Source organism: Peromyscus maniculatus, chromosome 6 (assembly GCF_049852395.1).
Source record: "Peromyscus maniculatus bairdii isolate BWxNUB_F1_BW_parent chromosome 6, HU_Pman_BW_mat_3.1, whole genome shotgun sequence".
NCBI lineage: Eukaryota > Metazoa > Chordata > Mammalia > Rodentia > Cricetidae > Peromyscus > Peromyscus maniculatus.
The window spans coordinates 2,551,191-2,567,107 of record NC_134857.1 but is presented as its reverse complement, the minus strand read 5'-3'; the positions used below and the strand labels follow the sequence as shown (position 1 = coordinate 2,567,107).

General features: G+C 38.7%; 1 protein-coding gene across 1 annotated transcript in view; it reads right to left on the bottom strand.

Annotated features, from left to right (window-relative positions):
• Positions 1-506: 506 nt before the first annotated feature.
• Positions 507-15,917, bottom strand: part of Bbs7 (Bardet-Biedl syndrome 7) — a 41,404-nt gene continuing 25,993 nt past the window's right edge. The window contains exons 14-21 of the mRNA XM_006991835.4: positions 14,771-14,836; positions 12,580-12,719; positions 6,433-6,597; positions 4,373-4,482; positions 4,162-4,265; positions 3,916-4,039; positions 1,928-2,073; positions 507-954 (exon numbers count right to left, since the gene is read on the bottom strand). Of these exons, the coding sequence (XP_006991897.1) occupies positions 1,940-2,073; positions 3,916-4,039; positions 4,162-4,265; positions 4,373-4,482; positions 6,433-6,597; positions 12,580-12,719; positions 14,771-14,836 (843 nt within the window). The 3' untranslated portion in view covers positions 507-954; positions 1,928-1,939. The remainder of the gene's footprint in view (positions 955-1,927; positions 2,074-3,915; positions 4,040-4,161; positions 4,266-4,372; positions 4,483-6,432; positions 6,598-12,579; positions 12,720-14,770; positions 14,837-15,917) is intronic.

Here is a 15,917-nt window from a genome sequence, read left to right as displayed (position 1 = left end):
GTTTTTCCTTGGTTGTGACATCCAACAAATAGCACACCTCGAAGTCCCACGAATCCAATTAATACTACATTTAGAAATGAAGTGCATGGTGATGCATACTTTTAATCCCAGAGCTTCGGATCTCTTGAGTTCAAGGCCAGCTAGGCCTACATAGCTAGTTTCAAACCAGATACATAGTGAGACACTGTCTCAAAAAAAAAAAAAAAAAAATGTGTTCATATGAAAATTTCACAGGGGCCTGGGTGTCCCAAGAAAGCCTCCAGAAAATATATAAGAAAAAAATAATGTGGCTGGGCAGTGGTGTCGCACACCTTTAATTCCAGCACTGGGGAGGCAGAGCCAGGCGGATCTCTGTGAGTTCAAGGCCAGCCTGGGCTACAGAGTGAGATCTAGGACAGGCACCAAAACTATACAGAGGAACCCTGTCTCGAAAAAAACCAAAATAAATAAATAAATAAATAAATAAAATAATGATAATAATATGACCTTATTAAAGACCCAACATATGTGCCTTATATGTTTGCATTTAATGTTTAAGAATTGTACATAAAATATAACAAAATGTAATTATCGTTCTGAAAAATTCATAGCTCTATCTTTTGAAAACAAAAGACAGCTATTTCCCATTATCTTTATAATATTTTTTCCTGTGAATGAATAAAACTTCTGTTGCTTGAAAGTCTTCTTCCCCCCCACCTCCATCCCCTAGAACATATAATAAAAAGGAGTTTGGTGGATACTAGCATAGGAAAATCTTAGACATCATCACTCTTCCCTGAACACTTTAAAGCTCCACTGGTTACATCTGGACATCCACAGAGAGCCCTTCGATCTGAGCAAGTCCTGCTTACTTCTCTGGCCACAGTCTACAGCACTAAGCCAAGTGTTTCACAGCCTCCAGGAGGATGACACCACCAAGTAAGAGAGAAATGGGGCGTGAATCCATTCCAAATCCTAGGAAACAAACAAACAAACAAACAAACATGTTATTTCCACCTCATGATAACACAGCGGAATGGGGTACACATATAAGCTTGTCCCAGCCGTATAAGATACTAGCATGGCCTCTTCCTCTCTTCAGCTTCACTTACATGGTTGATGAGTTTACTCAACAGCCAGGAACATCAAGGAATGTGATACATAATGGGAAATACATTATGAAACATGAAGTTTATACACTTTAAATGTATTTTATAAAAATTATATATTTTATTTTCCAATTCTCAATTTAGAAATTAAAATACCACTTGGCAAAAAGTCATTAATAGCTCTTAAAATCATTCTACTTATGTTTGTTTCTCTGGATTTTTTTTTTTTTTTCTGAGACAGTTTCTCTTCATAGCTCTGGCTGTCCTGGAACTCACTTTGTGGACCAGGCTGGCCCCGAAAACACAGAAATACCCCTGTGTCTGCCTCCCAACCCCACCCCCGCCCCCACCCCCCACCCCCCACCTCGCTTGTTTAGATTTTTGAGACAGGGTCTTCTGCTTTAGCCCAGGCTGGCTTGGACCTTCCTATGTTACATAGCCTATCCTTGATTTCACAGTAATCCTCTCTCCTCAGCCTTCTGAGTGCTAAGAATCCAGGCATTAGCCACCACACCCAGTTCCATTTGTGCTTTAGAAATAAAATTCTCCTCATTAAACAATTTTGATAAATAGTAGCATCACTTAGTTATCACATCACAGATGTTCTATGTGTTGAGAGTGGTTCTTAGTTATCACATCACAGATGTTCTATGTGTTGAGAGTGGTTCTTAGTTATCACATCACATGTTCTATGTGTTGAGAGTGGTTCTTAGTTATCACATCACAGATGTTCTATGTGTTGAGAGTGGGTCTTAGTTATCACATCACAGATGTTCTATGTGTTGAGAGTGGGTCTTCCTCACCACTTTTTGTCCAGCAGGATGCACTGCAAGCCCTACCTTGTTTATCTTTCATGCTGCATCGAAGAAAGAAATCAATGCGTTCTGGTCATAGCTGTCAAGAATCTCCAGTAGAACGGGTACTTTGGTTTTTACATTAGTGCCTTTGAACTTAAATTTATCTATGAAAAGATCAGTAATCATACCTATAAAGAAAAATGTTATTTCCTGTCATTGATTAGTTCTTTAACAATGCAGTTAATACTCTATAATCACTGGAAATTCCATTATTCAACATATATAAGCCTTGAAAAGGTTGTCCTTTAAAAAATAAATGTGTACGTAGGGAGGGTTTTAAGCAACTTTCAAGACATAAATATTTAATAACCTTCCTGACAACTGGTAAAAACTGCTGATTCGGACAGTCTACTGCTGGCCTTTTTTTTCCCCCATGCAATAGTCAACTTTACTCAGAACATGGGACAATTTATCCTCTGAGGGTTAAGAGGAGTCACATGAGTAAACTGTACAATCACAAGGACAAGCTGCATGTGGCAAAAACATTTTTCCATAGAGGCACATAAACAAATAACAATAGCCTGTTGTAATAAATAATCTAAAGTGAACTCTCTTATCTGCCAAACCTGGGAGGAGCATGAAAACACATCCCAAGAATATTTCTGTGTTTTTGAAGAAACTGAGGTGCTGGTCATTTTGAATCCCAAGCCTCAACTGATCTACAATAGTCCACCTATGGGTTTATTGGATTCATAGGTCAGGGGCAAATTATTTCGCCTCTGAGTTTTCCAGATGTAAAACATGGATAGTTCAAGTTGTCAATCATTTATACAAGACCCCTGAGACAAGTATATTTTAGGAATAGAAAAAAGAGAAAAAGAATATACCATGGGTAGTACTGATCCAATGGGACTGAGTAACAACATCTGATATCAAAATGGCAATACTTTTGCAATAAAATATATAGGTGAATATATTTTTTGCACTAAGTGGAATTAAAAAAGATTAGAAATAACCTCATGTCAGTTTAAATCAGATTTTATCATTAAATCAATCAGAGTAAGGCACATTTTGCTGGCAAATGATTTACAAAAGTAAAGCTTTTGTTTTCAAAGCCGCTTTCTGGATTTTGGAATCACAGATAAAAGATGATAGATCTGCAACAACACACTTAAGGATATTGTAAAAGAGAACCTGTGCTTGCCACATAGCGAACATTAAAACAGTATTACTGTTCATTTGGGAGAAAGTCTGCAGGCCCGTGGATCAGTGTGGACTGCTGATAACACAGGACAGTAGCACAGAGCAGAAGGTACACATTCCAGAGAGAAGGGCCTAATGAAGGCTTCGCCACAAGCTAGGTATGTGACGGCAAACTTTACTCTCACGTTTCAGCTAAAGAATATTGAAAATGAAGATAAAAATCATCTTCCTTGTAGAGCTGTTACAACCATTAAAAATCTTATGGGAGACAGTGCAGTGTGCTACATACAGCAGGTCTCACAGAAGGACTGCTCCAAACCTTTCTCTCGGTCTGACCCTTCCTTCTTCCCTCCCTCCATCTCTGCCGTCCCTTCCCTTCATCTTTTCTCTTTCTTTCAATATAATCTGTAACATACCCAACTCCTCAGCACTAAAGCAAAACAAGTTTTAAATTGTAAATTTAAACATCACATAAATATCTCTATTAAGTCTTGCTTAAATAGATTAAATGGCTGCATTTTTACAACAGAACCTGAAAATCGTCTGTGTGAAACAGTGTGGATGTCTAGGCTTTATGAGTGGAAACACTTCTTCACTGTACACATATATGTTCACAGTATAATTCCACTTTCACATTTACTTGCATTTTTAAAGTAAAGAAGGTTAAGATGTAAGGCTACCTTGGCCAAATACAGAAATACTTTGTACAATAAACTGGCTGACACAGTCTCATAACTGCTGCAATCTCTGCCCAGCTCCTTTTATAACTCTGGCAAACAAACTGCTTCAAAGAAGTACAGCAAGTTACACTAGAAAGGTCCACTCACCATAGAGCCTTTCAAGATGTGCAGGCTGCTTTTTGTATTCTTCTTGTAGGTGATCTGCCTCTTCTAGAATACAGCGATATTCTGGAATCAGAAAGTTCGTATTTCCCTCATGAACCTGCAATTCCTTATTAAAAAAAAAATAGAAGCACCTTAATGGTCAAATTTTAATCTAGTATAACATTAAAGTATTTTAAACTAGAAAACCCAGTGCTAACAATCATGCTCATGATTGATGTACATCCTTACCTTTAAGGCATCAATTAACTGCACTTTCTTAGCCAGAAGCAACTGATACTCCAGCTTTGGGTGGATTAGCTTTAGGGTATGCTTGACTGAGACTTCATTTATCTCTAGAAGAAGTTGGTCAGGCACAGTTAGTTAAGTCACTTTTGTGAGAAACATTGCTATTATAACAACTGTAAAAAACTGGGATGAATGAATGATTTTCCTTTTTTACCGTATGATATGTTGAGGTTAATTTTCCTTTTTGTAGCTTCTTTAGAAAGTACATCTTTTAGGATGGATATTGTAGAAATGTTGTCAGATTTGAAAACTCCTTCTCCTTTTCTACAAAATCAATATATTTTTAAAAGAAAAGCTGTAGGAGCAAGTAATCCTATAAATACATATTTAGTTTAGTGTTTACTTTAAATTTCATTTGACTTTACATGATCTGTGTATATCATTAACATAAAGCATACTTAAACATATACTCTGTCCTTTTTCAAACCAATGCAGCTTCTGAATTCAAAACTAAATATCCTATTACACACGATCCTCTTAAGATGAGAATGTTTAAGTACTTCATTTAAAACTGTTTTCTTTATGGACATTAATATTGACAATAGCTAACCTCATACATAAAATGCATTTAGAATTGCTTATTTACACACACATACACACACACACACACATAAGTACATTTTTCTTTAATGTAATCACACAAATAAATTATAGTATTACTGTGTGCTTTATCCTTAAAATAAATCTGGTATCCAACCTGAAAGAGAGACACCTGTTGTTTTTTAAGGATTACTGTCCACTGCCACTACTTATGACCCCAGGACCCTTAGTTCTCTTTAGGAAACCCTACTTCCCATGCCAGGAAAAATGGAGCACACTTGTAATCCCAGGAATTAGAACATCCCACCAAGGACAAGGAAAATGAATATGGTCCACACTGCACTTTCAGAAATTTGGGACACAATGAAAATCTCAAATCTAAAAATCATAGAAATTAAGAAATTCTTTTTCAAAGACATAGAAAACAGTCTCAACAACATCATAGCAGAAAATTTCCCTAAGTTATATAAGAAATGGCTATGTAGATATGGAGGCAGTTAGAATGCCAGACAGACAGGGCCAGAAATGAACTGCCCCTTGTCATTATAGCTAAACCACTAAATATTCAGAACAAAGAAAATACATTGCAAATAGCAAGGGAGGATCGTCAAGTCACATATAAAGGCAGGCTGATCAATAACAGTAGAATTTTCAAGAGATACTTTAAAAAGCTAGAAAACTTTTTCAAGTTTTGAAAAAGAATAACTGTTAACCCAGACTACTACTCCCAGCAAAGCTATCATTTTTCCATTATAAAAATAACTCATGACCATCAAGCCAACTCACAGGAGACACTTAAAGGAACTCTCTGACTGACAAAAGACAAACGCATCCACTCAAGTAATAATAATTAAGCAGAAGAGAATAGAAAAACACCAGAATATTGCAAAATCAACGAAGAACAGGCAATAATACAGACTTTTCAGCTATAAATCAAAATACTAATGCTCTCAATTTCCCATTTACCAGTTACAGACTAACAGAAGGGACCTAAGGGTAGGACCTATCTACCTGTTGTCTCTAAAGCCCACACCTTGCCATCAAAGACAGAGGCCACTGTAGGGTGAGAGGAAGGAAAAACTTATCCCAAGCAAATGAGGTAACAAAGAAGCAGGTGTCACTATTCTGAAATCTGACAAAATAGACTTTAAACCAAAACTAGTCAGAAAAGAAAAAAAAATTAACTTCATTTTGATTAAAGGAACAATCTGTCAAGAGGACATTACAATTCTAAACATACATGAACTGAACATGGGTCCATTCTGTCTCACCAAACAAATACTAATAGAGGTAAAGTCACAGGTTAGTCCAACACAATAATCACAGGAGACTTCAATGCTCCATTCTCATTGATTGGTAGATCATCAGGGTAAAAAAATAGAGACATCTTAAATGACATTATAGATTTAATGGGTTCAACAGATATCTAAAAACTGTAGGAAATTACATTTATAATTCAAATATTACTATAGATTTTATAGACATTATATTATTACCGAAAAATATTAATCTTTGCATACTCGCTTTTACTAATAACATTTTTACACTCAATTCTATTTAATAGCTTCTGTTAAACATTCCAGATTTTTAATTACATTATTTTGAAATTATACCTGTTTTGAAACTTTGCTGTTTTATGTTACCATTTGTTAGTAGGTAATAAATTTGATTTACCTGTATATGCACTCAAGTTGTGTATCCAGAAAGGTATTCTGAAAGTAAAATGTTGCACTTTCTCCTGCTGGAGGCTTTTCAGGAACTTCAGGCAAGCAGAACACCACCCAGGAGTGAACTTCAGCGAAGCTGAACTGGCCTACTAGAGTTAATGTATTCATGGGTCTGCAATTTAGCAGTAGAGACATGCATTTGTGTGGGGATCCATGAAAATACTATACACATACATTTATAAGCAGAATTTCAAATACAGCCAAACACTTTATTTTATTAATTTTAAAATTTTTATACAGGGGTTTTGTAGCCCAGAAACTCACCACATACACCAGGCTAACCTCAAATGCACGTCAATCTTGCCTGAGTCTCTCAAGTGCTAGAATTACAGGTGTGTGCTACCACTCTCAGCTTTAAATAAATACTTCTAAAAAGAAGTGTTATGAAATTAATCTTACACATCAATCAAATGAACATTTTAATTTTACAGATAAAAATCTGAATGCTTGTCTATACCTATAATTGTTTTTGCTAAGTGCCTTATAGTTAGATGATGTGAAAAACTGTTTTGTTCATCACAACATGCTTTATAAACTAAACTGAGGTTATTCAGGTAGATTTGCTTGTTTGAAAATTCATGCATTATTTGTATGACATAGACTACAAAATATATATGAATCACCTCAGGGAAATAATCAACATATTGTAAACCTTAACAGCTGGGCTTGAGGTGGGGTAGGCATGAATTTGAATCCTTACTCTCTACCAGCTGTGTCCCAGTGACAAGTTAGAAAACAGTACCTTCTATCTCGCATGCTTTAGTTAAAGAGTTTTATAAATTATTATAATAAAGTAAGGGAGAGATTCTAAAATAAATCAGTCTGGAGCGGTGGCTCACATATGTAATCTCAACACTCAGGAGGCTGAGGCAGGAGGATTTGAACTCAAAGCCAGCCTGGACTACAAAGTATGAACCTGTCTTAAAAACATAATTATCAATCACTCAACCAAAGAGTTTAAAACACAAATGGGTGTTTATAAAAAGCTAAGGAAGCGCATAGAAGGGAGTGTTCACAAGGAACTTCAGTGGGATCAGAATCAAGTTAGGAATCAAAAGCTAGAGGGGACTTGTGAGCAATCCTCTCATTTGCAGATGAAAAAACCTACAACCCAGAGAAATAACAAATCACTTAGGAACATAATACAACCCAGGTCTCTGCCAATGTTGCTGTTCCTTCCCTGTTAGTGCTGAGCCCACTAACCTTAACCTTGACTTGTAAGCAAAAAAATGCAACCAAAAGGAATATTTCTCAGCCATACATCTTTAATTCTAGTTATTTGGAAGGCTACAACAGGAGGATTGCAAGTTTAAGACTAGTGTGGGCTACTTAGTAAGATCCTGCCTCAAAATAAAAGATACAAAAACGTCTTGGGATACAGCTCTATAATAGATTGTCTGCCATACAGGAGGCTCTAGGTTTAATATAAAACAGAAAAAATGGCCAAAAATTAATTCTTTTTAATGTTTCCCAGAAAATTTCCTAAGAAAACTTCCCCCCTTGTATCTTATTCCAATTATACAACCTTTAATGTGCAAGCTGCATTATGAAGAACATGGGCCTTGGCTTCTAACCACAGCTCTGGTACTTGTATCAAAAAGTGGGCTACTTTTCCAAGCCTCTACTTCCCATTTGCAAAACAGAGATATAACCTGTCTTGCTTTAAGAATCAAGAATACTTGTGGGCATGACTTGGCTGTTGTTTGCTCGAACTGACAGTAGTCACGGTAACCTACACAAGACTGGGCCATCTATATCATGTCACAGAACAAGGAGGTGCTCAGAGGCAGAGATCTGTCTAGATCTCTGTGAGTTCAAGGCCACACTGGGAACAGACGCAGGCGTGGTGGCACACACCCTTAATCCCAGGACTTGAGATCTCATGTCTTTGCTTGGGAAGGACACATGCCTTTAATCCCAGGAAGTGATGGCAGGAAGCAGAAAGGTATATAAGACATGAGTAAGACATGAGGACCAGGAATTAGAGGCTTTTATTTATTATTATTATTATTATTATTATTATTATTATTATTATTATTGGTTTTTCGAGACAGGGTTTCTCTGTGTAGCTTTGCGCCTTTCCTGGATCTCGCTCTGTAGACCAGGCTGGCCTCGAATTTACAAAGATCCGCCTGCCTCTGCCTCCCAAGTGCTGGGATTAAAGGTGTGAGCCACCACCGTCCGGTGAATTAGAGGCTTTCAAGCAGTTCAGCTGAGATCCCTTTTGCAAGAGGACTGAGAGGTTTTCAGTCTGAGGAAACAGGATCAGCTGAGGAGTGGAGAGGTGAAGTTGACTGTAGCTTGTTCTATCCCTCTGATCTTTCAGCTTTCACCCCAATATCTGGCTCCAGGGTTTTTTTTTATTATTATTAATAAGACCTTTTAGCAATTTGTGTTACATAATCCCATGTTATCTTGTTCCCCTCAAAACACTATCAGCATTAAGATGCTTACATTAGAAATATCAGGAACTATCATAGTTGACTGCTCTACATCTACTACTTGAGGGGCAAGAGAAGGGAATATGATGTTGAGGTTAACGCAATGCAGGCTGTTCATAGGAAACCACTGTGCTGTCTAAATGCTAAACACTATCTGCTCACGATAGCTCCTTAAGAAAACTGCTACTTCAGTGACCTCAGAATGGCAACAGATGACAGGGAAGTCAAACTCAACACAGCTTCTAAAATAAGGCAAAGTATCTTGTGTTTATTAGAAATATTAAAGCCATAGCTAATTATTAAACATTAAAGTTAAAATAACTTTTAATTTTTAAATCTTGACACAACTACCACACACACAATGTAATATTATTTAGCTGTTAAGAAAAATGGAATTGTGAAATTTGCAGGTAAATGGATGGAGCCAGAAACAATCATCCTGAGTGAGGTTCCCATACCCAAAAAGACAATCATTACATGTTTTCTCTTATATGCTTTAGATACGCGTGTTTCCTTTAGAATACCCACAGAGGTTAGGTGGTTAGTAAGGGACCAGGGAGGAGAAGGGGATCTTCAAAGGAAGGTTGAAATAAAATACAGTGTTATATAGGAATAAAGGGGGATTAGAACAGGAGGACTAAATGGGGTGGGGGAGGATGGGAGGATAGAGTACAAGAAAAAGCCATATGGGACTTATTACTGTAGAAGCTTCCTAACACACACACACACACACACACACACACACACACACACACACACACACACACGAGTTTAAATGGGCGATGGAATACCCCAGTTAGACATAATATGCTACCAAATAAAATCCCCAGTACCAGCAATGGATTTAATCTTTTTGAGTTGTTGGCTTAGTGGTATCCTATAGATTGCACTCCCATCCCAAGCATAACAAAGTATTGCCAATGCTATTGATTATCTTTCACAACTTGATAGTAAGACCCTACTACTGAAGATGCCATCTACTTATGTTATAAAACAAGCAGAAATCTAGCTGGCATTCAACTAGTAGCTTGGTCCCTACTGGTTCGTGTTTATAGTGCTGGAAGGTGTTAGCCATGCTCCTGGGAAAGAGAAGAAATCTTCAGTCTCAGCAGCCCCAAACCATGTGCGCTACAATAATGAATCGCCTGCAAGACACGCCCACTGCCTGCAAGACACGCCCACTGCTGCAAGGGCGGCACGAACGTTACGTGGGGCGGGGGTAGCCAACCGCTTTTTAAAAGACTGGCTTTATGGCCCACTCCATGAGACAGAACCCATACCTGACACTGTCAATGAGGCTAAGAACCTTGGTTAGAAAGGTTAATGGGTTCTAGAGGAACCAATGATTATTATTCTGCTAAAGAAATACAGCAATAAAACAACTCCTAATGGCCTATTTATTCCCATACATCAGTGCATTGCTCAGTCCTCACCAGAAAAGCTTTATATTTATTTATTTATTTATTTATTTATTTATTTATTTAGCAGTGGATGGTAATTAATGGGAGTGATGACCTCAGGGCAAGATCTCACCCAGCTAAATTTTTAATTAAAAGGAACTAAAGAGAAAGGGAATTTAAGAAGAACTTAGAGCCGGATGTGGTGGCACACACCTTTAATCTCAGCGCTGGGAGGCAGAGGCTGGCAGATCTCTGAGTCTGAAGCCAGCCTGAGCTACAGAGCAAGTTCAAGGATAGCCAAACTTACACCACCAAAGGAACCTTGGAAAACAGAAAGCTGGTGAAGATATAATTGAACAAGGAGGCCATGTTCCAGTGCCGGCAAGCAGCAGAACTTGGCCACATGGTTCTGACTTTAGAGTCAAGGATACAGAAAGGCATTATGGAACCTGCCTCTGTGACTAAGAAATGCCACTGAGGCCAGGCATGTGTCAGGGGTGTCCCTGAATGAAGTCCAGAGAAGCCACTGTGTGAAGCTGGGAAGGAGAAGCCAGGATTGCTTTGGAGACCTCAAGACCTTAGAGATGCCAGAGTCTTGGAATATCTGCCATGACTGCTAACAGGGAGTGGAATCAGTCGAAGAGAAAGATGTGTGTTGCAGTCAACAAAGCTGAAAGGAGCTGGAGATCTGAAGAGCGTTTTGATATCAGACATGGAGATGCAGAGTTTGGAGTTCTGGAACGGTAATGTATATCCTGGGCCATTATACATTGGAAGAATGTGATCTGTTTTTTTATTTTGATTTTTATAGGGGATTACAATTAGGAGATTGCATGAATTCCAGAAGAGGCTTTGGACTTTTAAACACTGTTGAGACTGTTATAGACTATAGGGGCTTTTGAAGTTGGACTGAATGCATTTTTACATTATCATATGGCTACAAGCTTTGGGGGACCAGGGAGTAGAATGTGATGGTCTGAAAGAAAATGCCTCCCAAAATGAGTGGCACTATTAGGAGGTGTGGCTTTATTGGAGTAGGTGTGGTCTTGTTGGAGGAAGTGTGTCACCGTGGAAGCAGGCTTTGAGGTTTCCTTTGGATCAAGATTTAGAACTCTCAGGGCGTTGGTGGCGCAGCCTTTAATCCCAGCACTTGGGAGGCAGAGCCAGGTGGATCTCTGTGAGTTTGAGGCTAGCCTGGTCTACAGAGTGAGATCCAGGAAAGGCGCAAAGCTACACAGAGAAACCCTGTCTCAAAAAAAAAAAAAAGAAAAAAAAAATTTAGAACTCTCCAGAACCATGTCTGCCTGCATGCCGCCATATTCCCAGCTGCCATGTTCCCTGCCATGATGATAACGGACTGAATCACTGAATCTGTAAGCCACCACCACAATTAAATGTTTTTCCTTTATAAGAGATGCCGTGGTCATTGTGTCTCTTCACAACAATAGACACCCTGACTAAGACACTGGGTCTATCAACCAAACACCAGGTGGCCCCATGCTCTGTCAAGACAAACTAGACTCTTTGTTCACTTGCTTTTTGTTTTAGGAGAGAGAAAGTGCATGAAGTTTGATGAATAGGGAACTGGGGGGAGATTTGAGAGGAAGTTGGGAGAAAGGAAAATATGACCAAAATATATTGTATGAAATCCTCAAAGAATAAATAAACCATCTAAGTAGGAAAAATGAAAATATTAAATTTTGTAAAAAGTCTTTTTTGTTGTTGTTGTTTTGTTTTGTTTTCCAAACAGGGTTTCTCTGTGTAGCCCTGGCTGGCCTTGAACTCAGAGATCCACCTCTCTCTGCCTCCGAGTATTGGGATTAAAGGTGTGTGCCACTATTACCCAGCTGTGAAAAGTCTTAAAAATAAAAATAAGCAAATAAATAAATAAAGTAGGCAGGGGTGGGCGAGGTGGCTCAGCAGGCAAAAACACTTCCTGTTAAACCTGACAACCTGAGTTCAGTCCCTAAGACTCACACAGTGGAGAGAGGGTGCCGACTCCCACCAGAGTGGAGAGAGGGTGCCGACTCCCACCAGAGTGGAGAGAGGGTGCCGACTCCCACCAGAGTGGAGAGAGGGTGCCGACTCCCACCATGGTGGAGAGAGGGTGCCGACTCCCACCATGGCACCTGTGCACCCACATACATACATACAGACATAAAGTAAATAAGATGTAACAAAAATAAAAATGAAAGCAGGCTTGTCTGAATAATGTAATAATTTAAAAACACAGCACTCTCCCCCACGCCCTACCTGTCGTGGTCAATAAAGTGAGTTCTCTGATGGAGTGAGAGCGGTTTGATGTGGTACTGGCGAACCTGACAGGTTTTTGGTTGAATTCTTGGAGTCACATATGCCTGAAGTGTGCCATACTGGCCTTCAATTGAGCGAATCTGATAGCATAAAAAAGTAGAAGTCAGCAACATAAATATATTTTCAGATGTTCACTTAGGTATCAAATACTTAAGTCCAATCTTTCCCGGACTATTCAGAGGAATACAAAACATCTAACAAACACGTCTGTTGCACGAGTGTAGGAAAACTTTAAACGATCCTGGCAGCCTTTAAATGACCACCCTCTAAGTGATCACCACCAGGTATGTTCAGTTGATCTGTCCCAGCTCATCGCTCCTACGCCATTTCAAGACAAGGCATCATTCTCAAACAAACCCTGCATAACTAAAAAATGAGTACATAATATACTTAAAGAATCACAAGAAAAATGGTTAAAAATTCGGCACTTTTGCCAAATAGAAAAATAAACTTTTGAAATAATTAAAACTAAATTAGAATACTTGACTTTCTCAGACTTGGGGATTATAGAGAGATATTGTTACAAATCTGTTCACAGAAATAGATGTTTCCAGGAAGTAAGTAGAGAAGCAAATTATAAACCAATCACACCCAGACTGGGAAATCCTTCATTTCGGATGTTTTGAACACGGCTGGTTGGAGCTGGTGAGAGGTCAAACACCATGAAAGAAACGATGTACTAAACTGCAGAGATTTCACTCAGAGCAGAGCTGGAGGTGTGCAGCCTCTTCTGCCTGCCCTGACACAACTCCAGTAACTCTGCTATATGGAGACCATAAATGGATAAATATGTAAAAATGAACCAGCAGAATTTACACATTATATTTCATAATAATAATTACTGTCAAATTTTGTTTGGAAATAGTATTATAGTTACATCTTTTTTTAAAAAAAGCACTCTTTTTTTTTTTTTTTTTTTTTTTTAAGACAGGGTTTCTCTGTGTAGCCCTGGCTGTCCTGGAACTTGTTCTGTCGACCAGGCTGGCCTTGAACTCAGAGATCTTCCTGCCTCTGCCTCCCAAGTGCTGGGATTAAAGGCATGAGCCACCATGTACTGGTTTAGTACACATCTCTTAAATCTGATGAAATACTTACAAATGAAATATAAATACATTGTATTTGCTTCAAAGTGATTTTAGGTGGCAAGACTGCCATGGCTGATCAGCATGCTTAGAATTTCCATAACAGAAAACCAGCAAAGCCAGGCATGGTGGCACACATTACATTTGTAATCCCAGCACTCGGGAGGCTAACCGCCAAAGTTCAGGTTCAGCCTGGGCTATAAAGTAAGACCAGATCTCATCCCCACCACCCTTCTCCCTGACAAAATGAAAGAAAACTAGGGAAAAAAATTGTATTTGGAAGAAGAGCAATATTTTTAGAGACGGTTACTGACTACAATTTTAGAGATGATTGAGTACTAACAACAGATACAGAGGCCAGGATGAACTAAAACCCAACTGCTCATTTTGAAGGTGTTACTTCAAAATGATTCATTTCACAGAGAATTTATATGCAGGGAAATGACATCACCTATAAGATATACCAAAGAAAAAGAAAGTTTGAACATTCAGAAATAAAGGTAATAAGGCTGGAGAGATGGCTGAGTGGTTAAGAGCATGTATTGTTCTTCCAAAGGCCTGAGTTCAGTTCCCAGCCACCCACATTAGGTGGCTCACAACTGCCCCAACTCTGCTCCAGGGCATCTAATGTCCTCTTCTGTTGTTTGAATCTTAGATGGTCTTTTAATAAAAAACTCAGAGCCAGATATCAGGGTGAAAGCTGAAAGATCAGAGAAGCAGAACAGCCAGCCACTAGTTCTTAACCTCTATGAAATCCTTAGTCTAAAGGTGTGTGCCACCACTGCCTGACCTCTATGTCTAATCCAGTGGCTGGCTCTGTCCTCTGATCCTCAGGCAAGTTTATTAGGGTGCACAATGTATCACCATACTCTTCTGCCCTTAGTGAGCGCGCGCGCGCGCACACACACACACACACACACACACACACACACAGTTAAAACCCAAAACTTGTAAAAATTGTTCTTGAGCATCAAAAAATAAAAATAAAATGGAAATAAAGGCAATTCCAACAATTTCTTTTTTCTTTCTTCTTTTTTTTTTTTTTTTACCTTGAGCTCCAGCCTGGTGGTATTTGCCTGGCACCGATAAGTGGCAAGAAGAAAGTTGTCGTTTGACTGGAAGAGTTTAAAGTGTAGAAACAAAAAACCATCAATCATACTGTTTGCTATTTACTTGAATAACTATCACTAAAAAAATAAGGGCTTAGGAGGAGCAAAGGAGACAGCGAGAAGGGGACCATATGTTGAAAGTGATGTGTGGAGAGGATTATATTTGTCTTTCTACTTTTTTAAATATTTCAAATCTCCACAATAAGTATTCTTTCTTAAGAAGCCATAGTCCCACAAACAATTTTTTCTCTTCTTTTCTTTTCTTTTCTTTTCTTTTCTTTTCTTTTCTTTCCTTCCTTCCTTCCTTCCTTCCTTCCTCTTTCTTTCTTTCTTTCTTTCTTTCTTTCTTTCTTTCTTTCTTTCTTTCTTTCTTTCTTTCTTTCTTTCTTTCTTTCTTTCTTTCTTTCTATTTATTTATTTTGGTTTTTTGAGACAGGGTTTCCCTGGCTGTCCGGGAACTAACTCTGTAGATCGGGTTGGCCTTGAACTCAGAGATCTGCCTGCCTCTGCCTCCAAGTGCTGGGATTAAAGGTACCCGGCTAGAAACAAGTTTTAAATTAGCATAAAATAATATTTTCAAATAATTCCACAGTGATGTAAATAAAGCAGGTTAATTGCTTTTTGTTTAGGACAGGGCACCTTGCATCCCAGTGGTATAGCTACGTAACCAAGCATAGCCTAGAACTTATGACCCTCCTGTTTCCTCCAGAGTGTTGAGGTCACAGGTATAAACCACCATGCCAGGTTAAGGGAGTGCAGGGCATGAGCCCCGGGCTTTGTTCATGCTAAGCAAGCGCTCTGCCAACTGAGCTACATCCCCGGGCCCCACACGGGTTACTTTATCAGAGCAAATTCAGAATAAAAGTATTTAAATTTATACCTCTTGTTTCACTGGGCAGGTGTGAGACAAGGTAACCACTACATACCAAGGATAACCTTGAGCTCCTACCACCTCCAAGTGCTGGGATTACAGGTGTGAGCCACAATGACCAGTTAATTGGATTTGTATTCATATAAGCAGGCTCTTTATGTTTACTCACAAACAACATATGACAAATCATGTATCAGTGACATGAATGATTTAAAA